This window comes from Neomonachus schauinslandi, chromosome 8 (assembly GCF_002201575.2).
Source record: "Neomonachus schauinslandi chromosome 8, ASM220157v2, whole genome shotgun sequence".
NCBI classification, from domain to species: Eukaryota; Metazoa; Chordata; class Mammalia; order Carnivora; family Phocidae; genus Neomonachus; species Neomonachus schauinslandi.
In genome coordinates, this window is record NC_058410.1 from 64043802 (window position 1) to 64068726 (window position 24925).

Sequence of the window (24925 nt, forward strand, 5' to 3'; positions counted from 1 at the left end):
TTTAAAAAAAAAAAAAAGATTCTCTATAACAGTATTAAATAATACTGATGACAGAGGGCATTCTTGATTGATCTTGGTTTAATGAGCATACCACTGTTTTTCCATTAAGGATGGTGTTTGAGGAGCGCCTGGGTGACTCAGTGGGTTAAGCATCTGCCTTCAGCTCAGGTCATGATCTCAGGGTCCTGGGACCTAGCCATCTGGCTCCCTGCTCAGTCTGGAGTCTGCTTCTCCCTCTGCCCCTCCCCCTACTCATACTCTCTCTCGCTCATAAATAAAATCTTAAAACAAATTCAATTCAGTTTTATTTACTTAATATAGTGCTTACTGTGTGCCAGACACTGAGTACTTTTCATATATTACCTCATGGAATCTTTATAATCACTCTGTAAAGTACATTTTCTTACTTCTTCCACTTGAGAAATGAGGAAACCGAGGCAGAGATTTGGATTCAGATTTCATACTCTTGAAACCATTCTTAGATTCTTGCTAATAAACACTTCTTATCTAAGTTTTCTTCAGAAATTTTGCACATATTTTCATTAGTAAGATCAGTCTATAAATCTTTTTTCTTAAAGATTTTTTATTTATTTATTTGAGAGAGAGAGCACAAGTGGGAGGTAAGGGCAGACAGACTCCCCCCCCGAGCAGGGAGCCCAACTCAGGGTTCGATCCCAGGACCCCGAGATCACGACCTGGGCTGAAGGCAGATGCTTAACTGACTGAGCCACCCAGGTGGCCTAGTCTATAGATCCTTCTCATACTATACTTGTTTGGTTGGTTTATCCAGTAGATAAACCAACAGAATAGGGCAAAAGTGATAGTCACTTCTAAAATTAGGTCAAGAAAACACTGCGGCTTCTCCACTGGACTCTCTCAGATCATTCACTATGGGGAACTAGCTGCCATGTCTTAAGGAGACTCAGGTAGCTCTGTGGAGAGGCTTAAAAGAACCCAAACTTCCATTCCAATAGCTGAAAGGAACTGAGGCCTGTTAACCCTCACATGAGAAAGCTTGGAAGGATCCTACAGCCTTCAGAGATAATTTCAGCACCAGTAAACAGACTGACTATAACCTCTTGTGAAAACCTGACAAGACCCACCAGGTTAAGCCATTTCCAGATTCTCAACTTTCAGACAATGGGTGAGGTAATATAGGTGTGTTGCTTTAAACTGCAGAATTTTAGGGTAATTTGTTATGCAGCACTAGATAATGAATAAACTTTCCATTATATTTCAGTATCATAAGAATCTGCTGTTTCTCAAAGGTTGACTAGAAGTGCCAGGTGAAATCTGATGCTCTGGGAAGACATGTTCAATAAACTTCTGGAATTTTTTCTAGGATACAAGTCAATTCAGATTATTTAAACTTCCTTCTATACATAAATTTATTTTTTTATATTTTCTAAGAAAATGGCCCATTTCTTATACATTTTAAATATGGTGATATAAAATCTAAACTCTCTTCTGTATCTATGGGTATACTCCCTTTTAATTTTTGATATATTTTCTCTATTTTTTTTTCCTTTTTTAATCTCACCAGTGACTTTTCTATTTTATAAGTGAAAAAATGATGGATTTATCCAGGCTACTGATTTGAAGGTTTTGTATTCTATTTAATTGTTTACTTCATCCTTATTAATTCCTCCTCTCCCTTTTCAGCTTATTATTTTTTAGCTTTTTAGCTTATTATCGCTATCCCACTAGTATTAATAACGCAGTAATTTTCTCAGTGCTATTTATTTTTATATCATCTTAAATTTCACTCTTTTCTTTTTAAGTGTTATTTTAACTAGAATTTTACAATTAAATTTTTTTAAATTTGATACCTTTTAAATGTTTCATTTGGCCTTAATTGTTGCTTAGTTATACTGAATATGGCCAAAGAATGCAGAATCTATGGTTATAGTTCTTGTGAATTTATTATGATTAATGTTGCCACCTTCTACATAACCAATTTTGAAAGGTATCTGTGGATAAAAACAATGCTTATCCTCTTACTATTTAGTACAGAATTTTCCTTTGCAGTGCTACTGAAATCCTTTTAATCATCATTTCTGTTTGTTTCCATGATTCATTAATTTCCAAAAGAAAACCTTATACTGTGAAAAAATTTCCGCCATTTGTAACACACTTTAATATATGGATAGAATATACTTGGTCTGGGACGCCTGGGTGGCTCAGTCAGTTAAGCATCTGCTCAGGTCATGATCCCAGGATCCTGGGATTGACTTCCTGCATCAGGCTCCTTGCTTAGCAGGGAGCCTGCTTCTCCCTCTGCCTGCTGCTCCCCCTGCTGTGCTCTCTCTACGTGACAAAAAATTAAATAAAATCTTAAAAAGCAAAACAAAACAAAAAAGAATATACTTGGTCTTACAGCTGTCTTCAGACTTTCATCTGCATCTTATATGTATATAAATAGGTGTGTGTTTGTGTGCGGGGGGGTATATGTGTTAAATACAGCTTAAGTAAATATCAGATTTTGACAAATTTTTGAGTGGCAGTTTTCCAATTACTTTATAAATACTAAAATTCACATGGTGAACAACACTTGTTTTTAGTACATCTTTGACATCTAAAATATTTAAACATGTAAATCTAATTACTATATTATCTTCATAAAAGAACTCTTCAATCCTTTTCTAAGTAAACAATAAGTAAATGAATGTAATATATGTATTTAAAATAGTAGAGATCTTTAATAAATTATAATGTACACAAGCTTTGGAATTCATGATAGAAATATTTTTATGAAAAAATACAGTATTAGAAAAGATTCTCATTCATATTTTCACACATTTTTAATAAAAATAACTATTCCAAAAACTAATATACTCATGTCCAAAAGAATTGAGTAGCTTGATAATAAAATGAAATATCTTCAGAAGGCCCAGTTCAAGATGGTGACATAGGAGGATCCTTAACTCACCTCCTCCTATGGATATACCAAATCTACAACTATGTAAAGAATAATTTCCTCTATAAGAAAAGCAAAAAATAGCTAAGTTACATCTATACATCAGGCTAACAAGAAAAAAAACATCAGCAAATCAGTCAATGTGAAATGCAACATTAATTAAGAATAAAAGGGGAATGTTGAAAAAGAAAACCAAAGCTGGTGGCATCACAATTCCAGACTTCAAGCTCTATTACAAAGCTATAATCATTAAGACAGTATGGTACTGGCACAAAAACAGACACATAGATCAATGAAACAGAATAGAGAGCCCAGAAATGGACCCTCAACTCTATGGTCAACTCATCTTCGACAAAGCAGGAAAGAATGTCCAATGGCAAAAAGACAGTCTCTTCAACAAACGGTGTTGGGAAAATTGGACAGCCACATGCAGAAGAATGAAACTGGACCATTTCCTTACACCACACACAAAAATAGACTCAAAATGGATGAAAGACAAATGTGAGACAGGAATCCATCAAAATCCCTAAGGAGAACATAGCAGCAACCTCTTCGACCTCGTCACAGAAACTTCTTCCTAGACACATGGCCCAAGGCAAGGGAAGCAAGGGGAAAAATGAACTGCTGGGACTTCATCACGATAAAAAGCTTTAGCACAACAAAGGAAACAGTCAACAAAACCAAAAGACAACCGACAGAATAGGAGAAGATATTTGCAAATGACATATCAGATAAAGGGCTAGTATCCAAAATCTATAAAGAATCTATAAAGAACTTATCAAACTCAACACCCAAAGAACAAATAGTCCAATCAAGAAATGGGCAGAAGACAAGAACAGACATTTCTCCAAGGAAGACATCCAAATGGCCAACAGACACATGAAAAAGTGTTCAACATGGCTCGGCATCAGGGAAATACAAATCAAAACCACAATGAGATACCACCTCACACCAGTCACAATGGCTAAAATTAACATGTCAGGAAATGACAGATGTTGGCGAGGATGCAGAGAAAGGGGAACCCTCACACACTGTTGGTGGGAATGCAAGCTGGTGCAGCCACTCTGGAAAACAGTATGGAGGTTCCTCAAAAAGTTAAAAATAGAGCTACCCTATGACCCAGCAATTGTACTACTGGGTATTTACCCCAGAGATACAAATGTAGGGATCTGAAGGGCCACCTGCACTCCAATGTTTATTGCAGCAATGTCCACAATAGCCAAACTATGTAAAGAGCCCAGATGTCCATGGACAGATGAGTGGATAAAGAAGATGTGGTATACACACACACACACACACACACACACACACACACACACACACACAATGGAATATTATGCAGCCACCAAAAAATGAAATCTTGCCATTTGTAATGACGTGGATCAAACTAGAGGGTATTATGCTAAGCGAAATAAGTCAATCAGAGAAAGACAATTATCATAAGATCTCACTAATATGTGGAATTTGAGAAACAAGGCAGAGGATCATAGGGGAAGAGAGGAAAAATGAAACAAGAAGAAACCAGAGAGGGAGACAAACCATAAGAGACTCTTAATCTCAGGAAACAAACTTAGGGTTGCTGGAATGGAGGGGGTGGGAGGGATGGGGTGGCTGGGTGATGGACACTGGGAAGGGTATGTGTTGTGATGAGTGCTGTGTATTTTGTGAGACTGATGAATCACAGACCTATATCCCTAAAACAAGTAATACATTATATGTTAACAAAAAAAAAATGTATCATCTCAATAGATGGAGGAAAAAAGCATTCAACAAGATTCAACATCCATTTATGATAAAACTATCAATAAAGTGGGTATAGAGGAAATGTACCTCAACATAGTAGAGGCTATATGACAAGCCCCCAGCTAACATCATACCCAAGGAGAAATACTGAATGTATTTTCCTCTAAGATCACGAATAAGATAAGGATGGCTACACTCATCACTTTATTCAACATAATATTGGAATTCCCAGCCAGAGTAACAATGCAAGAAAAAGAAATGAAAGGAATACAAATTAGAAAGGAAGAAACAAAACTGTCATTATTTACAGATGACATAGAAAAGTCTATTCTAACAGTTTTTTGATGAAGTTTTAAACAATTTATTGTTTTATTCTAATTTAGTAAAGTTGCAGAATACAAAATTTAGTAAAGTCATAGAATACAAAATCAGTATATGAAAATGTTGGTATTTCTATTCACTAATAATGAGCTAACAGAAATCAAGAAAATCCATTTACAACTGCATCAAAAATAATAAAATACCAGAATAAATTTTACTAAGAAGGTGAAAGATCTGGACACTGACAAGCATGAGACATTAATGAAAACAAAGTGAAGAAAACACGAATGGAAAGATATTCCATGCTCATGAACTAAAAGAACTAATATTGTTAAAATGTCCATGCTAAAATATTGTTAAAATGTCCATGGAGTCTGCTTGAGATGCGCTTTCTCTCCCTCTGCCCCAGCCCTGTTCATGGACGCACATACCCTCTCTCTCTCTAAAATAAATCAATCTTTAAGAAATAACAAGTGTTGGAGAGGTTGGGGAGAAAAGGGAACCCTTGTGCACTGTTGGTGGGAATATAAATTGATGCGGCCACTATGGAACACACTATGGAAGTACTTTAAAATATTAAAAATAAAACTACCATATGATCCAGCAATTCCCTTTCTGGTATTTATCCAAAGGAAACAAAAACAAGTTTGAAAAAATAGTGATGCTTACTGCACAATTACATGCATACCTCAGAGACATTACAGGTTCGGTTCCAGACCATCACTATAAAATGAATATTGCAAAAAAGGAGTCAAATGGATTTTTTGGCTTCCCAGTGCATAAAAAAGTTCAGCTTATACTACACTGTAGTCTGTTAAGTTTGCAATAGCATTATGTCTAAAAAACAATGTATGTGTCTTAACTAAAAGATACTTTATTGCTAAAAAATGCTAGCCATTATTTGACCTTTCAGCAAGTCATAATCACTCATCACTGATCACCTTAACAAATATAATGAAAAAGTTTGAAATATTGTGAGAATTACCAAAACGTGACACAGAACATGAAGCAAAAGCTGTTGGAAAATATATTTGCTATATGCAGGGTTGCCCCAAAACTTCAATTTTTTAAAAAAAGTGTAGTATCTACAAAGCACAAAATCTAAGCGCAACAAAATGAAGTGTGCCTGTGTTTACAATAACCAAGAAATGGAAATAACCTAACCATTAATGGATGGATGGAGAAAGAAAATGTGGTATATATAAAGGCAAATATTATTCTGCCACAAAAAGAAGGAAATCTCGCCATTTGCTACAACATAGATGGACCTTGAGGACATTATGCTACGTGAAATAAGTCTGTCAGACAGAGACAAATATCCTAAAACACCTTATTGACACAGATAACAGATGTATGGTTGTCTGAGGTGGGGGTGGGGAGGGGGTGAAATGGATGAAGATGGTTAAAAGGTACAAACTTCCAGTCATAAAATAAAAAAGACCTAGGTATATAATGTACAGCATAGTGACTACAGTTAACATTGTATGATACATTTGAAAGCCACTAAGAGAACAGATCTTAAAAATTCTTAACACACACACACAAAAATTTGTAATTGTGTAATGAATGTTAGCTAGACTTACTGTGATGATCATTTCACAAAATAAACACACCAAATCATTATGTTGAACACCTGATACTAATGTCGATCATATCTCCAAAAAAAATAAAATTAAATACCTTCAGATTATATTTATGAGCTTTATCCAAAATAGTCGGTACCAAGTCATCAGTATTTTCTCCATTCTCATCATTTGTACCAGGTGGGTACCAAGATAGGGCTAGTACACCTAATAGAAAAGACCAAAAAGAAAAATAAATACAGAAACAAGAATGACTGGAGGAATTCTAAAAAAAAATTTAAGAAGGTGGAATAAAGACCAAATTGTTAACAACAGAAAAGAAACACATTCTCATATAAGTTGCTGTTTTGTTACTTTATTTAGATACTACCTACAGTTATTTAACTACTTTAGTCTATTTATGAACTCTTTATCAAGTATGAATATATTTTAGTTAATAGGTTTTACTTTCCAGATTAGGTTTACAGAAAAATTGCACAGGAAGTACAGTTTCCATACATTCTCCTCTTACAAACCCATTCCCCAACCCACATATGGTTCTTGTTATTAATATCTTGCCTTTATGTGGTGGTATGTTTGTTACATGTGATGGACCAATATTGATACATCACTATTAACCAAAGTCCACAATTTACATTAGGGTTCACTCTTTGTGGTATACAGTTGTATGGCTTCTGACATAAGCATATCTGCCCACCATTACAGTATCATGCAGAATAGTTTTACAGACTTCAGAACCCTCTGACATCCATCTATTCATCCCTCCTCCCTCACTCCCTCAATTCCCTGGATAATAACTGATCTTTTCAGTATCTCTATTGTTTTGTCTTTTCCACAATGCTACATAGGTGGAATCATAACAGTAACTTTTTCAGACTGGCTTCTTACACTTAGCAATACATAATTAAGGTTCATTTATGTCTTTTTGTGGATTTATAGATCATTCTTTTTACTGCCACATGATAACTCATTGCATGGATGTACTACAGTCTATCCATTCACCTACTGGAAGATACCATGGATGCTTCTAATTTGGGGCAATTAAGAAGATTCAAGAAAAAAAATTAATTTCTCCCTGTAAGAAAGGCCATTAGAAAAATGCTACTTATTTCTAAATCAACCAACATGCTATTTAAGGCATGGAGAGAAATACGATGGTACCAAAAGAGAAGCATGTGGAAATATAGGAACTACAAGGTTAGAAACTGGCAGAGAACTAAATTATATGACTTTATAGTAGACCTGCCATGTACAGAGCAGCCCCATCTAGAAAAACAAGACAGAACTTTCCTTACAGTTTACAGAAAAAAAAAAAAAAAAGATGTCTATGTCTTCTATCCACTCTGAAAATAAGAATAGCAATAAGAACACAAGAGGTAGAAAAAAGTAATCTATAATACATGAAGTGCTTTAGGGAAGCTTATGGCTAGCCATGAAGGGAGTATATTATATACAGAAAAGTGCTGGTAAGAAAAGTGTCTGGAAACAATTGATCAAACATCTAAGCTACCTACTAGCCTAGCTTATAAAAAGAACAGTACCAATCAAGAGTCACAGTAAAAAAAAATTCTCAACATGGAACTTATGAAAAAAATCCTACAAAAAAATTAAAAAAAAAGTTGACACAAAATAGTAAAGGAGGAACATATAAAAGAAAGATTATGCCATGAAGCCTAGAAAAATTGTAAGTATACCATTCTTCCATGAAATTCAAAACAAAAGATTACTGTTCTAGTAATAGATTAGGTTACATAGGCCAACATTTCCATGAAAAAAATTATTAAATAAAATATGGATTACAAAAAACTTCTTAAAGCCAAAGAGCTGGACAGTAAGGAGTTACCTGTCCAAATTGAGGCAAAAACATGAAGAGGAGAAGTAAATGAGCAAGAAAGTCAGATTTCCCAAAACATAATTGACAGAAGTAAACCAACCATCAAAACCAGTGGATTAAGTCCCATGATGATGGTGCTTGGGAAATTCTCTAGCTTTAAAGTGACTAGTATTTTCTACTGTATTGAATAACAGATAAAGAACATTATCATTATCACAGAAAGTTCTATTGGATAGCATTGCTATATTGTTGATTCTCCTAATACCCTAACCATTTCATTCTTATCTACTGATTTTTCTTCCTCCTTATCCTCACTGAAGTTATCCTCTAAGGTTTGAGGAGAATGTTCTTTGTTCCTCATTATTACTTTCTTTCAGCTTTTTATCGTATCAAATTATCATTTCCAAATGTCTATCTCCATACTGTGCTCCACAATCCAATTTATCTTTGTACAGTATCTTTTGGACTATATCACTCATGAGTTCTGAATAAGTAATGGCCTGGGAAATAAGCCAATGATGATCCTCCTCATGAGGATGGCTGGACGACTTAAAATGGTTATGAACCATCACAGCAACCAGAGGTTTCTCTAACACATATAAACTAAGTATCATTTATAAATAAGATTACTGCATATTTCTACTATTTCAATTGTGTAGTGAAAAGGGATATTCTTTAAGGTCTATTCTTAGAATATTAGCATTTCATTTTATTATTTTTAAAAAGATTTTACAGAGCACAAGACAGTGCAAGGCACCAGGCACAAGTGCGGGGGGGAGGCGCAGAGGGAGAGAATCTTCAAACAGACTCCCCACTAATCTCAGAGCCCAACAAGGGGCTCTATCTCATGACCCATGAGATCATGACCTGAACTGAAACCAAGAGTCAGACATTTAACTGACTGAGCCACCCAGGCACCCCTAACATTTTATTAAATGCAGATATCATATTGATCATGTTGTCTCTCCATAGCACATATCACAGGGCCTTCAATATAAGTGATACCCAATCCTTTTTTTTTTAGGTGAAGTCAAATGATGAATCTAAACAGGGTAATAGTTAAGGACATAAGATATGAAATCAGACACCTGGAGAATCAAGTTCCCATTCTACTATTTGATAGGTGTTTAATTTTACTTCAGTTTCCATTTGTAAAACGGGGATAAGTTCAGTTCATTCCCTAAAAGCATGTTTTAAAAATTATAGAGAATGCCTTACATAGAATAAGACCCCCAAAAGTAATTACAAAGAAGGTAATAAAAAGATAATGGCAAATAAATTAGGATACATTTAACTCCACAGAGCTTATGATAGCTTCCCTTATATATAGGTAACTTACTGTTTCTTTCAAACATATAAAACATTACTTCAAACTAAAGATTTAGCAGAAAGGCAAGCCCAGTTCCAGACATAAACACTATTATCACTACACAAGATAACCCATGTTCAACAAAAAGTATAAGGCATATAAAAAAGCAAGAAAAAAATAACTGTCAAGAGGCAAAATAGTTAACAGAAGCAGACTCCAATACGAAACAGATATATAAATAATTAGATAAGGAATATAAAATTACTATGATTAAAATATTAAAGGATCTAATGGAAAGACAGCCATCATATGTGGATCAGGTGGGAAATATCAACAGAGATGAAAACTAAGAATCAAATAGTTCAGTGAAGATAGAGTCGGTTGATCCCAAGCTCACCTCCCCCCATGGACACACCTCTGAGATTATAGCTACATTTATGTAACTAGCTCTGAAAATGATCTGAAGACTGGCAGAAAAGACCTTCCAAAGTTAATCATAGACAGGGGGTCACATCAAAAAGGGTAGGAGCCGTGGAGACACAGTTGGGAACCAAAACACTGGGTGAGATTAACCACAAACAGGACTTACACTACAAGCAAAGAGAAAGGAGAGGATTAAACCTCACACCAGGCACCCAAGACACTGGGAAATGCACTGTGAAGATGAGTCCCCATAACATCTGGCCTTGAAAACCAATGGGCCTTAACTTCAGGAGCTTTTGGTATCAGCAAAACTTAACTCCACATACTTTAAAAATTAGCTGGGCTTAATTCCAGGAGAGTCAGACAATAACAGGAAACAGAGTCCTGCCTTTAAAAAGCCAGAATAACAAATAACTCAGCCAGAAACACAGCACAATAGTAGCAGTTTGAAAAGTGCCTGGGGTATACATGAAGGAGATCTACTTAGTAATTTCAGAACATATGCTAGAGGGGTAGGGATCATCAGGAGACTTCTCTAGAAACAAAAGTACTGGTGGATGCCACTTCTCTTCCCCTCCCTGATCCTAGATAGCTGGACACTTGCAGGAGCCAGCATAACACTCTCTACCTATCTTGCTAGCACTATTTACATGCAGATCTGCCCATCGAACCCTCCTGCATTGACAAGCATCCCACCAAAGTGGTTCCTGCCCCCACCATTACCTGCAAGCAGCCCTGGCAGGGACCAGCACCACTCAAAAGTGATGCCTGTCCTGGGGAGAGGGGAAGATAATCCCACACACCAGAATGCCCACAGTTCCAGCATCAAAGCCTCTTCACTGGCTGAGCAAAAAGTAAAGTTTGCTGTTTGGTATCCCACAGCTGTGGTAGACAGGCTAAGTTCGGACACCCTGACTGCTGACCCCACCCACCTTTGAGATTGCAGAGGCCTCAAACAGACTTCTCAATTGCACAAATTCTTCCTTGTTTGCCCAAAGCAGGCAAATCAGGTCATTGCAGTTGGCTGGACTGAAGACAAATGCAGTTCAGCCACATTAGGGCACACACAGCATGCAGAGGAGACACCCCTGGAGCACCTGTTTCTGGTGACCAAGGAAGGACTTACAGGGTACCACAGGATCTCTTCTACAGAAGGCACTAGTTTTAAGACAAGGAGACACAGCTGACCTCCCTAATATAGGGACATAAACAGAGAGTCAGACAAAATGAGAAGATGGAGAAATATGTCCCAAATGAAGGAACAAGACAAATCACATCAAAAGAGTTCAATGAAATTAAGATAAGCAAATATGCCTGATAGAGAATTCAAATCAAAGTAGTGGTCATAAAGACAGTCACTGGATTTGACAACAGAGTGGATGAACTCAGAACTTCAACACAGAAATGTATAGAAAAAGAACCAGTCAGGGACACCTGGGTAGCTCAGTCACTGGGCATCTGCCTTTGGCTTAGGTCATGATCCCAGTGTCCTGGGATCAAGTCCCACATCGGGCTCCTTGCCCAATGGGGAGCTTGCTTCTCCCTCTCCCTCTGCTTGTGTGCGTGCACTATCTCTCTCTGTCAAATAGATAAATAAATAAAATCTTAAAAAAAAAAAGAGCCAGTCAGAGATAAAGAACTCAACTGCTGAGATTAAAAAAGAAAGAAAAAAACATTAGAGGGAATCAAAAAACTAGAGGATGCAAAAGAACAGATCAGTGATCTGGAAGACAGGGCAATGGGAAGCAAACCAAGCCAAACAACAAAGAGAAAAGAGATTAATAAAAAAATAAGAATGGGTTAAGGAAACTCATCACCAAGTGTAATAGCATCCCTGTTATAGAGATAACAGAAAAAGGAAAGAGAGAAGTGAGGAGAAAATTTATTTGAAAAAATAAAGCTGAAAACTTCCCTAATGTGGGTAAGGAAACAGATATCAGATCCAAGAAGCACACACAGCCCCCAACAAGATGAACCCAAGGTCCACATCAAGACACATAAGTAAAATGGCAAAAAGTAATGATAAAGAGAGAATTTTAAAATCAGCAAGAGAAAAGTAAACAGTTACATACAAAGGAAACTCCATAAGGCTATCAGCTAATTTCTCAGCAGAACTGTGGAGGCCAGAGGAAAGTGGCATGATATATTCAAAGGGATGAAAGGGAAAAACAAACAAACAAACTTGCAACCAAGAAGACCCAGCAAGGTTATAATTCAGAATAGAACAAGAGGTAGTTTTCCAATCAAAAGTTAAAGGAATTCATCACCACTAAAACAGCCTTACATGATAAACATACTTTTTCAAATCAAAAGAAGAGGACATAATTACAGATAAAAAAATTATAAAAGAGAACATTTCACAGGTAAAAGCACACATATAGTAAAAGTAGTAGATGAATCACTTATAAAGCCAGTATGGAGGTTAAGACACAAAAGCGGTAAAATGAATTATATTTACAAAAATCATTCAAGGCATACACAAAAGAAAAAGATATGACTATATATATATATATATATATACACATATATATATATATAAAACAGAGGGGGAGTAAAAACTTAGTGCTTTCAGAATGTGTTTGAATTTAAGCAAACATTAACATAGACTGGTATGCATGTTACATATGAACTAATGGAAACCACAAACCAAAATCCTATAATGGATACACACACACACACACACGCACACATGCACACACACACAGAATCCAAGCATAACACTAAAGAAAGCCATCAAACCAAGTTAAGAGAAGACATAGAGAAAAACTAAAACAACAAAAAATTAACAAAATGGCAATAAGTACATACCTATCAATAATTTAAATGTAAATGGACTAAATCAAAAGACACAGGGCTACTGAATGGATAACAGAACAAGACCCATCTATATTCTGCCCACAAGAGATTCACTTCAGACCTAACGATACACACACACTGAAAGTGAAGGAGATCTGGAAAAACATACACCATCCAGAAAAAAAAAAGAAAAGAAAAACTGTGGTAGCAATACTAATAAGAGACAAAATAAACTTTAAAACAAAGACTGTAGCAAAAGACAAAGAAGGGCATTACATAACGATAAAGGGATCAATCCAACAAGAAGATATAATGATTGTAAGTATCTATACACCCAAAATAGAAGCACCTAAATATATAAAGCAAACATTAACAGACAGAAATGGAGAAATTGACAGTATTACAAAAATAGTAGAGGTCTTTAAAACCCCACTGTATCAATGGATAGATAATCCACACAGAAAATCAATGAGGAAAAAGTAGCTCTGAATGACACATTAAACCAGATGGGAATTAAGATATATAAAGAACATTCTATCCATAAACAGAAGAATAAACGTTCTTTTCACATGCACATGCAACATTCTCCAATACATATCACAAAAAACAAGTCTCAATAAATTTAAGAAGATTAAAATCATATATAGCATCTTTTGACCATAATAGTATGAAACTAGAAATCAATTACAGGAGAAAAATCTGGAAAGAACATAAATACAGGGAAGCTAAACAACATGCTACAAAACAGTGAATGGGTCAATGATGAAGTTAAAGAGGAAATAAAAAAATAGATGGAGACAAATGAAAGTGAAAATACACCAGTACAAAATCATTGGGACACAGCAAAAGCAGTTCTAAGAGAGAAGTTTATAGCAATACAGGCCTATCTCAAGAAACAAAAAAAAGGTCTCAAATAAATAACCAAACCCACACCGAGAAGAGCTAGCAAAAGAACAAACCTAGTCAAAAACAGTAGAAGGAAGGAAATGATAATGTTTAGAGCAGAAATAAATAAAATAGCGACAAAAAAAAAAAGAAGAAACAGAAAAAAGAAAGAAAAAGATCAATGAAACCAGAAACTGGTTCCTTGAAAAGATAAAATTGATAAACTTTTAGCCAGACTAACCAAGAAAGAGAGGACTCAAATAAATGAAATCAGAAATGAGGGAGAAATAACCACCAACACCACAGAAATGTAAAGATTTTTAAGAGAATATAATGAAAAATTACATACCAACAAATTGGGACAAGGGGCGCCTGAGTGGCTTAGTCAGTTAAGCACCCAACTTGATTTTGGCAGAGGTCATGACCTCAGGGTCAAGAGAGCAAGAACCACATGGGGTTCTGCTCTGGGTATGGACCCAGGATTCTTCTTCTCCCTGTGCCCCTCCCACAACTTGCACTCTATTAAAAAAAAAAAAATTGTCCAAACCCAATGGATTCACAGGTGAATTCTACCAAACATTTAAAGAAGAGTTAATACTTATTCTCAAACTATTCCCCAAAACAGAAGTAAAACTTCCAAATTCATTCTATGAGGCCAGCATTATCCTGACACCAAAACTAGACAAAGACAACACACAAAAAGAAAACTGGAGGCCAAAAACTCTGATGAACATAGATGCAAACTCCTCAGCAAAATACCAGCAAGCACAATTCAACAATATATTAAATGGATCATTCACTACAATCAAGTAGGATTTATTCTAGGGATGCAAGGGTGTTTCAATATTCACAAAACAATCAATGTAATACATCACATTAACAAGAGAAAGGATAAAAATCATATGATCAGCTCAACAGATGCAGAAATAGCAAATGACATAATAATATACTCATTCATGATGAACTCTCAACAAAGTGCATTTAGAGGTAACATAACCTAATAATGGCCACATATTAAAAACCCACAGTTAACATCCCACCCAATGGTGAAAAATTGAAGGTTTTTCCTCTATCAGGAATGAAACAAGGATGTCCACCCTCACCATTTTTATTCAGTATAGTACTGAACTCCTAGCTGCAGTAATCAGACAAGAAATAAAAGGTATTAAAACTGGTAAAGAAGAAGCAAAACTGTCACTATTTGCATATGATGTGATTACTAAGAATAAACGAAAAAGTTAAAGTTGCAAGATACAAGAATAATATATAGAAATCTGTTGCATTATCTATGTATTAATGACAAAGTAGCAGAAAGAGAAATTAAGAAAACAATTTTATTTACAATAACACCAAAAATAATAAAATAGCTAAGAATAAACTTAACCAAGGAGGTGAAAAACCTGTACTATGAAACTATAAAACACTGATGAAAAAAATTAAAGAGGACACAAATAAATGTAAAGATGTTCCATGCTCATGGTTTGGAAGAATTAATATTGTTGAAATGTCTGTATGAACCAAAGCAATCTAGAGACTCAATGTAAACTATCAAAATATCAACAGCATTTTTCACAGAACTGAAACAAATAATGCTAAAATTTGTATAGAACCACAAGATCTCAAAGAGTCAAAGCTATCTTGTGAAGAAGAATTAAGTTAAAGGTATCATAATACCAGATTTCAAGGTATGCTACACAAAGCTGTGGCAATCAAAACAGTATGGTATTGGCCAAAAATAAGACACATAAATCAATGGGACATAATAGAGGGCCCAGAACTAAACCCATGTTTATATGGTCAATTAGTCTGTAACAAAAGAGGCAAGAATACACAATGGGAAAAAGAAAGACTCTTCTCTAAATGGTGCTGGTAAAGCTAGATAGCTACACGCAAAGAAATGAAACTGGACCACTTTCTCACAGTATACAAAAAAATAAGCTCAAAAGGGATTAAAGACCTAGATTAAAGACCTAAATGTGAGACCTGCAACTATATCTCTCCCTATAAGAAAACAGCAATCTCTGACATTGGCCTTAGCAAATTTTTTCTAGTTATGTCAGCAAAATAAACTATTCGGACTATATCAAAATAAAATCTTTTTCACAGCAAAGGAAACCATGAACAAAATTAAAAGGCAACCTACTAAACAGAAGAAGATATCTCCAAATCACAGATACAACACCAGTACCACCACCAACAACAAAAAAAATGAAAAAATAATTTGATTAAAATATGGGCAGAAGACTAGAGTATTTTTTCCAAAGAAGACACACAGATGACCAACAGACACGTGAAAAGATGTTCAACACCACTAATCATCAGGGAACTGAAAGTCAAAACACCTTACATCTGTCAGTATGGCTAGAATCAAAAAGACAAGAAATAACAAGTCTTGGCAAGAATGTGGGGAAAAAAGGAACCCTTGTGCACTGTTGATGGGACTGTAAATTGGTGCAGCCACTGTGGAAAAAGTATGGAGGTTCCTCAAAAAATTAAAAATAGAAATACCATACGGTCAGGGCATCTGGGTGGCTCAGTCAGTTAAGCCTCTGCCTGCAGCTCAGGTCATTGAACTCAGGGTCCTGGGATTGAGCCCCACATCAGGCTGTCTGCTCAGGGGGGAGTCTGCTTTTCCCTCTCCTTCTGCCCCTCCCCCATTTGTGCACACGCTTTCTCTCTCAAATAAATAAATAAAACCTTAAATAAAAAATACCTTATGATCCAGTAATTCTACTACTGGTTATTTAGCACAGAAAACAAAAACACTAATTTAAGAAGATACATGCATCCCTATGTTTACTGCAGCATTATTTACAATAGCCAAAATATGGAGGCAGGCCAAGTGTCCATCAATAGATAAACTGCTAAAGAAGATATGGTGTGTGTATATATGTATATACATACACGCAATGGAATATTACTCAGCCATAAAAAGAATGAGATCTCGCCATTTGCAACAACATGGATGAACCTAGAGGATATTATGTGAAGTGAAATAAGTCAGGCAGACAAAACCATGGGACTTCTGTCATATGTGGAACCTAAAAAATAAAGGAACAACAAACAAAGCAGAAACAGACTCATAAATATAGAGAACAAATTGGTGGTTGCCTGAAGGGAGGGAGGTGGGGGATAGGTGAAATGGATAAAGGGTATTTAGAAGTACAAACTTATAGTTAAGGAATAAATAAGTCACAGAGATGAAAGATAACAGCAGAGGGAATGTCAATAATATTGTAATAACATTTTATGGTGACAGATGGTGACTACACTTATAGTAGCACTGAGTAATATATAAGATACATTGAACCAATGTTTTGTACACCTGAAACTAATACAACATTGTATGTTAACTATACTTCAATAAAGAGAATCAAATAGAAATGCTGGAAATGAAAAACATGTTAAAAGACGGAGAATACCTTCAACAGACTCATGAACAGACTGAACAGAGCTGAGGAAAGAGGTAACTTCAGGCAAGTCACAAAGAATGACAATAATTAAAATATAAGATTAAAACAAAACATCCAACATCCAACAGTTCTAGGATAAACATCAACATTCTACCATACATGTAATTAAAAACTCAGAAGAGGTAGAAATTGATGACAGATACAAAACAACAAATTCAAGAAGCTCAGAGAACACCAAGAAAGATAAATACCAAAACCAACACATATACATATGTTTAAACTGCTAAAAATCAAAAACAGAAAAAAAAATTTTAAAGTCAGTGCAAAATGACAGAAACACACAGGAAAGTAAAGATACGAAAAGATTTGTAAAAGTTACTGTATATTTCTCATCATAAACCATGATAGAAGATAATGGAATAACATTTTTAAAGTTCCAAAAGGAAAGTAAAACCTCCAAAATCTGCCCACTGAGAATTCTATAGCAGAGGAAGCATCATTCAAAACAAAGGATATAAACAAAATTTGAAAGAATTCATTGTACGCAGACCAGCATTACAAGAACACTGAAAATGTAATAAAGAGAAAATAAATATTTAAAGGACAATATTAAGATGAATGATTGTTTAAAGCTGTCATCAACAAACTATGGCCCATGAGCCAAATCTTGCCTTTTATGTCTTCTATACATTTGCTTACATATGGCTACTTTTACACCATAATGCAGACTTGAGTGGTTGTAAAGAGACAATGTGGCCCACAAAACCAAAAATATCACTGGTTCTTTATAGAAGATGTTAGCCAACCTCTGATCTACAAGAAAAAGAGTAGTAATGTACAGGGTCTTCTGTGACAATTATGACAACAATAGCAAAAGATATGGGAGGGAAAAAATTGGGAATATATATATATATATTTTTTTATTTATTTGACAGAAAGAGAGACAGCGAGAGAGGGAACACAAGCAGGGGGAGTGGGAGAGGGAGAAGCAGGCTTCCCGCTGAGCAGAGAGCCCGATGCGGGGCTCGATCCCAGGACCCTGGGATCAGAGCTGAAGGCAGACGCTTAACGACTGAGCCACCCAGGTGCCCCAAATTGGGAATATATTGTGGTAAGGTCCTTATACTACGTACAAAGTATGTCTTATTTGCAAGTGGACTGATAATAAAAAGGTATATTTGGTAAACCTTATGTCAACAACTAAAAAAGAAAAAATAATAAGCAAATAGTGGAGAGTAAATGAATCATAAAAACTATTCAATTAATCCAAAAGAACGCAGAAAAAAAGAGGGAACAAAGAAATGGAATAAATAGCTTGTGGCTAACAAGGCAGATTTCAATCAATCTAATCATATTAATAATCACACTGAGAATAGTCTCAGCATACCATTTTAAGGACAGAATTTTCAAACTGGATTTAAAAGAAAGCAAGACCTGACCACAGAATGATTTCCTTGAACACAACTGAAGTATGAAAACAGATAGGTTAAAAAGAATGAGAAAAGATTTACCAGGCAAACACTAATCAAATAGAGCTGGAATTGTTATATTAATGTCAGACAAAGTAGACTTTAGAAAACAAATATTACCAGCACTAAAAATGGAATACTTCATAATAATAAAGGACTCTATCCAAATGATGTAACAGCCCTAAATGTTTATGTACCTAACAAAAGACCTTTAATATACAGAAAACAAAAAAACGGCAGACCTGAAAGGGGAAATACATAAACCCAAAATTACACTTGAATACATCGATATTGCTTTAACAATAAGTGATAGAACAAATAGATAATTGGAAAACATATAGAAGACCTGAATAATACTATCAAGAACTTTAACTGACATTTGTAAGATAATTCCACAGCAGCACAAGCAACCTTTCTCCGGATTATGAAACCAAGTGTTGATTTCCTGAAAGGATTAAAAATTTTAATTAGATAAATTGACCAAGGAAAAAAAAAAAAGAAGAAAAAAAAACCTATCAAAAGCGTGGAGAAATAGGTAAAACATACAGAATATACAGACCCCATATATTTTAAAAGCTTAATAAAGGGATAATACAAACAACTCTTTGTCCATAATACTGAAAAACAGACACTGACCAGTTCTTTAAAAAATTAGGACCAAACTCACTCAAGAAGAAATAGATAACCTGAATAGTCCTATTAATGCACTTGAATTTATAATTAAATAATGAAACCACTAGACCAAGATAGTTTCACTAATGAATTCTATCAAATACATCATAGAAATACTACCATCTCTACTCAACCTCTTCCAGAAAAAGAGGGAAGTTTTCTTAACTAGTTTTATGAGGCCAACCAGCACTACTTTATATTTTTATTTTTTTAAGATTTTATTTATTTATTAGGAGAGAGAAAAGAGAGCACTTGCACACATGAGCAAGGAAAAGGGCCGAAAGAGAGGGAGAATCTCAAACAGACTCTGCACTAACCATGGAGCCTGATGTGGGGCTTGATCTCATGACCCTGAGATCATGACCTAAGCTGAAATCAAGAGCTGGACGCCTAACTAACTGAGCCACCCAGGTGCCCCACCACACTACTTTAATAACAAAAAGACAAATATATTTCAAGAAAAGAAACTACATACTGATCCACTAGCTGAACATGGACACAGGCAAAACCTTTTTAAAAAATTAGCAAACAGGATTTAGTATTATATAAACAATAAATCATCAACAAATGGAGTTCATTCCAAGAATGAATAAAATTCAACATTTGAAAATAAATCCTAAGTCACTATATTAAAGCCAAAAGGATTAAACAACCAACAGATCAAACAAGAAATCATAAGCGAAGTGTTTTCTAAACACTTAAAAATGAATAAAACAAAAACATATCAAAACTTGGATATGGACAAAGTGGTGCTACGGGGATAAACTGACAGGTATAAATGCTTAATTTAAAAAATTAGAATGATCTCAAAACCACCACATACCTTAACAACTTAAAGAACTAGAATAAAAAAAAAATAATAATCCTAAGGCTTGCAGAAGGAAGGAAACAATAAAGATTAGAGCAGAGATAAATGAAATAGGAAATTAAAAAATAACAGGAATCAATGAAAACAAAAGTTGGTTCTTTGATGAAATCATCAAAATTAACAAACCTTTAGTAAGATGGACTGAGAAAACAGGAAAGAAGATACAAATTACTAAAATCAGAAATGAAAATCTAATAACAGAAATAACCATTATCAGAGAGTACTATGAATAAATATGTCAAAAAATTGGATAGCCAGATTGAAATGTACAAATTCCTAGAAGCTCAAAGCTACCAAGACTAAACCATCAAGAAATAAACAGGATAAACTTATAACTAGTAAGGAAAGTGAATCAGTAATCAAAAATCTCCCAAAGAAAAGCTCTGGACCCATTAGCTTCATAGGTGAATTCTATAAAATAAGTAAAGAAGAATTAAACCAATTTTCTCAAACTATTCCAAAAAAATTAAAGAGGAGGGAGAACTTTCTTACTCACTGTATGAGATCAGCATTACCTTAATACAAAAGCAGACAAAGACACAAGAAAACTAGACTACTACTATCCCAAATGAACACTGATGTAAAAATTCCTCAACAAGATACAGGTGGTACCAGATGTAAGATGGTTCAAGATTTTTCAACTTTAAGATAATATGAAAGTGATAGGCATCCAGTGGAAATGATATTTTGAATTTTGATCTTTTCCTGGGCTAGCAATATGTGGTGCAATACTCCCCCGTGATGATGGGCAGCAGCAATGAGCCACAGCTCCTGGTCAGCCATGTGATTATGAAGGTGAACAACTGAAACATTTACAATCATTTTGTACCCATATAACTATTTTGTTTTTCACTTGCAATATAGTATTCAGTAAATTACATGAGGTTTTTAACAATTATAAAAGAGGCTTCGTATTAGATGGTTTTGCACAACTGCTGGCAAATTAAGTGTCCTAAGCACATTTAAGGCAGGCTAGACTAAGCTATGATATTTGTTAAGTTAGGCATATTAAATGTATTTTTGACTTACAATATTTTCAACTCACTATGGGTTAATCAGGACACCAACCCATCATAAGATGAGGAAGAACTGTTATTACTAAAACAAATTCAACAATATGGTAAAAGGATTACACCTGGAATGCAAGGATGGTACAATATGTAGAAATTAATAAATGTAATATAACACATTAACAGAATGAAGGGGAAAAATTATCTCAGTTGATGCAGAAAAAGCATACGACAAAATTCAACTTTTCCCTGATAAAAATACTCAAAAATCAAAAACTAAGACTAGAAGGAAACAACAAAAGCTATATATATATTTAAAAAAACAAACAAAACAAAACACAGTGAATAGCCAATAGTGAGATTCAAAGTTTTTCCTAGAGAATCAAGACCAAAGCAGGATGGCCACTTTTAGGAATTCCATTTAACATAGCACTGAAACTACTCAGCCATCAAAAAAAGAGAAAAAAAAAAAAGAAAGAAACCTTGCCATTTGCAATGATGTGATGTGGATGGAGCTAGATTGTATTATGCTAAGTGAAATAAATCCGTCAGAAAAAGACAAATACCATATAATTTCCCTCCTATATGGAATTTAAGAAACATAACACATGAACATATGGGAAGGGGAAAAAAAAAAAGAGAGAGACTCTAAAGATTGAGAAAAAACATGGTTGATGGAGGGAGACAGGCAGGGGATGGGCTAAATGGTTGATAGGTATTAAGGAGGTCACGTGTTGTGATGAACACTGGGTATTCTACTCCTGAAACCAATATTACAGTATATGTCAAATAACTAGAACTTAAATAAAAATTTGGGGGAAAGGAAAAGCATAACATAAAAACAAAAAAAAACAAAAAACATAGTACTGAAGGATCTAGCCAGAGCAATTAGGAAAGGAAAGGACACCCAAGTCGGAAAGAAAGTAGTAAAATTATGTTTGCAAATGAAATGACTTTATATATGGAAAACAAGACCCAACTATGTGGTGCCAGTAAGAGATCTATTTCAGCTTTAAAGATGTACAGAAGATACAAAGTGAAGGGATAAAAAGATAATCTATGCAAGTGGAAACCAAAAGGAAGTAGGGATATCTATATTTATATCAAAATAGCTAGAAAATCTACAAATACATGGAAACTAAACAAACTCCTGAACAACTAATAAGTGAAACAGACTAAAAATAGACTGAATCAGTATCTTCAAACAAATGAAAATGGAAACAGAACATACCAAAACAAATGGGATGCTGCAAAACATTTCTAAAAGTTTATAGCAATATATGCATATATTAAGAAATGAGAAAGATTACAAAAAACCTAACTTTACACCTCAAAGAAGTAAAAGAACAAAGCTCAGAGTTAGCAGAAGGAAGGAAATAATAAATCAGAGTTGGAAAAAAAAAAAAAAAAGAATAAGAGACCAGAAAAAAAAAAAGTAAAGAAAAAGCTGGGTTTTTTTGAAAGATAAATTTGACAACACTTTAGCGAGAGTACTAAGTAAATGAGAGAAAACTCAAATAAAATCAGAAATGAATGAGAAGAAATTGTAATTGACTACAGAAATACATAGGCTCATAAGAGACTACTATAAACAAGTATATGCGAGCAAATTACATAACAGAAGAAATGAATAATTTCCTACAATCCTATAATCTTCCAAGACTGAACCAGGAATAAGTACAGAGTCTGAAAAAAATGATGACATGTAAAGAGAATGAATCAATAATCAAAAACCTCCCAACACAGAAATATGCAGACCAGATGGCTTCCCTGGTGAATTATAGTAAATGTTTAAAGAAGAATTAAAGCCAATTCTTGAACTTTTCCAAAAAGCTGGAGAGAAGGAAACACTTCTGAAGTTACTACATGAGGTAAGCAATACTCTGACAACAAAACAAGATAAGGACCCTACAAGAATAAAAAACTAGAGACCAAGATCCCTGATGGACACAGATGCAGTAATTCTAAACAAAATATTAGCAAACCAAATTCAAGAATTCACTGAAAGGATTATACACCATGACCAAGTGGGATTTATCCCTAGGGTTCAAGGATGATTCAACATACATAAATCAATGAATGTGATACACCAGATTAATAGAATGAAAAATAAAAAGCATATGGCTCATCTCAAAAGATGCAAAAAAAAAAAAAAAAAAAAAATTTAAAAAAAAACCACATTCTTTCATAATAAAATCCCTCGACAGGTTGAGTACAGAAAGAACATACCTCAACATAATAAAAGTAATATAAAACAAACCCACAGGTAACATCATACTCAACAAAGAGAAATAAAGCTTTTCCTCTAAGATCAAGTATAATACAAAGGTGCCCACTGTCACCACTCTTACTCAACATAGTACTGGAAGTCCTATAGGCAAGACAAAGAAAAAGCACCCAAATAGGAAAAGAAGAATTAAAATTGTTGCTATTTACAGATGATATGATCTTATATATTGAAAATCCCAAAGACTGAAAAAACTGTTGGGTCTAATCAATGAATACAATAAAGTTGCAGGATAGAAAATCAAAACACAGAAATCAGTTGTTTTCTATACACTAACCATAAAGCATCTGAAAAAAACTAAAGAAAACACCCATTCACAACAGCATCAAAAATAATAAGATATCTAGGAATAAATTTAATCAAGTTAAAGACCTATGAAAACTACAAGACTTTGCTAAAAGAAACTGACGATGACATAAATAAATGGAAGGATATCCCATGTCAAGGGTTTGAAGAGTTAATATTGTTAAAATGTCCATGTTATTGGGGTGCCTGGGTGGCTCAGTCGGTTAAGCATCTGTCTTCGGCTCAGGTAATGATCTCAGGGTCCTGGGATCGAGCCCCAAGTCAGGCCCCCTGCTCAGCAGGGCGTCTGCTTCTCCCTCTCCCCTTTCGTTCTCTCTCTCAAATAAACTTAAAAAAAAATTAAAAATATCCATGTTATCAAAGCCATTTATATATCCAACACAATCACTACGAAAATTCCCATAGCAGATGGTGGGGGACCGGGGAAGATGGCAAAGGAGTAGGGGACCCTAGTTTTGTCTGGTCCCTGGAATTCAGCCAGAGAGCTATCAAATCATTCTGAACACTGGCGAACTCAACCGGAGATCTAAGAAAAGAATTGCTGCAATTCTACAAATAGAAAAGGATCTAAGAAAAGAATTGCTGCAATTCTACAAATAGAAAAGGGACAACTTTTGGCAAGGTAGGAGGTGTGGAGAAGTGAATCTGAGAAGATATGTTGAAAGATTAACCACGGGGGAAGGACCCTCTGAAAGCCAACTACCAGAAAGTGATATAGCAGCAGAGTCCAAAATTGGAACTTTCAGAAATCTTCTCCAGTGAGGGATGTCCCCGCTTGAAAGGCGCTCAGGTGGCGAACCAGGGCGGAATCCTAGCTGGAACAGTGTGGTCTCAGGATCCACTGGTCACAGAAAGAAAGGGTGTGACTGAGTGCGGCAGAGCTCCCAGGCATCAGAGCAGGGAAGCCGGCTGCAATCAGTGAGCCCAGGAGTGGGCTTTCAGCTGGGTGTTCCCGTAAACCACAAACCACAGCACAGTTGGTAAGGCAACCACTCTCCAATCAAGGCCCAGCAAGTGGCAGAAGCACGGCAAGACCCTTATGCTTCCCCTGGGAGGGGAAGCACAGATGCGTGCTACAGAGTCTGCAGG

At 35.2% G+C, this 24925-nt stretch overlaps 1 protein-coding gene across 1 annotated transcript in view; it reads right to left on the reverse strand.

The window, feature by feature from the left end:
- Positions 1–24925, reverse strand: part of MANEA (mannosidase endo-alpha) — a 58293-nt gene that overhangs the window by 21911 nt on the left and 11457 nt on the right. The window contains exon 2 of the mRNA XM_021693375.1: positions 6662–6771. Coding sequence (XP_021549050.1) covers positions 6662–6771 — 110 coding nt within the window. The remainder of the gene's footprint in view (positions 1–6661; positions 6772–24925) is intronic.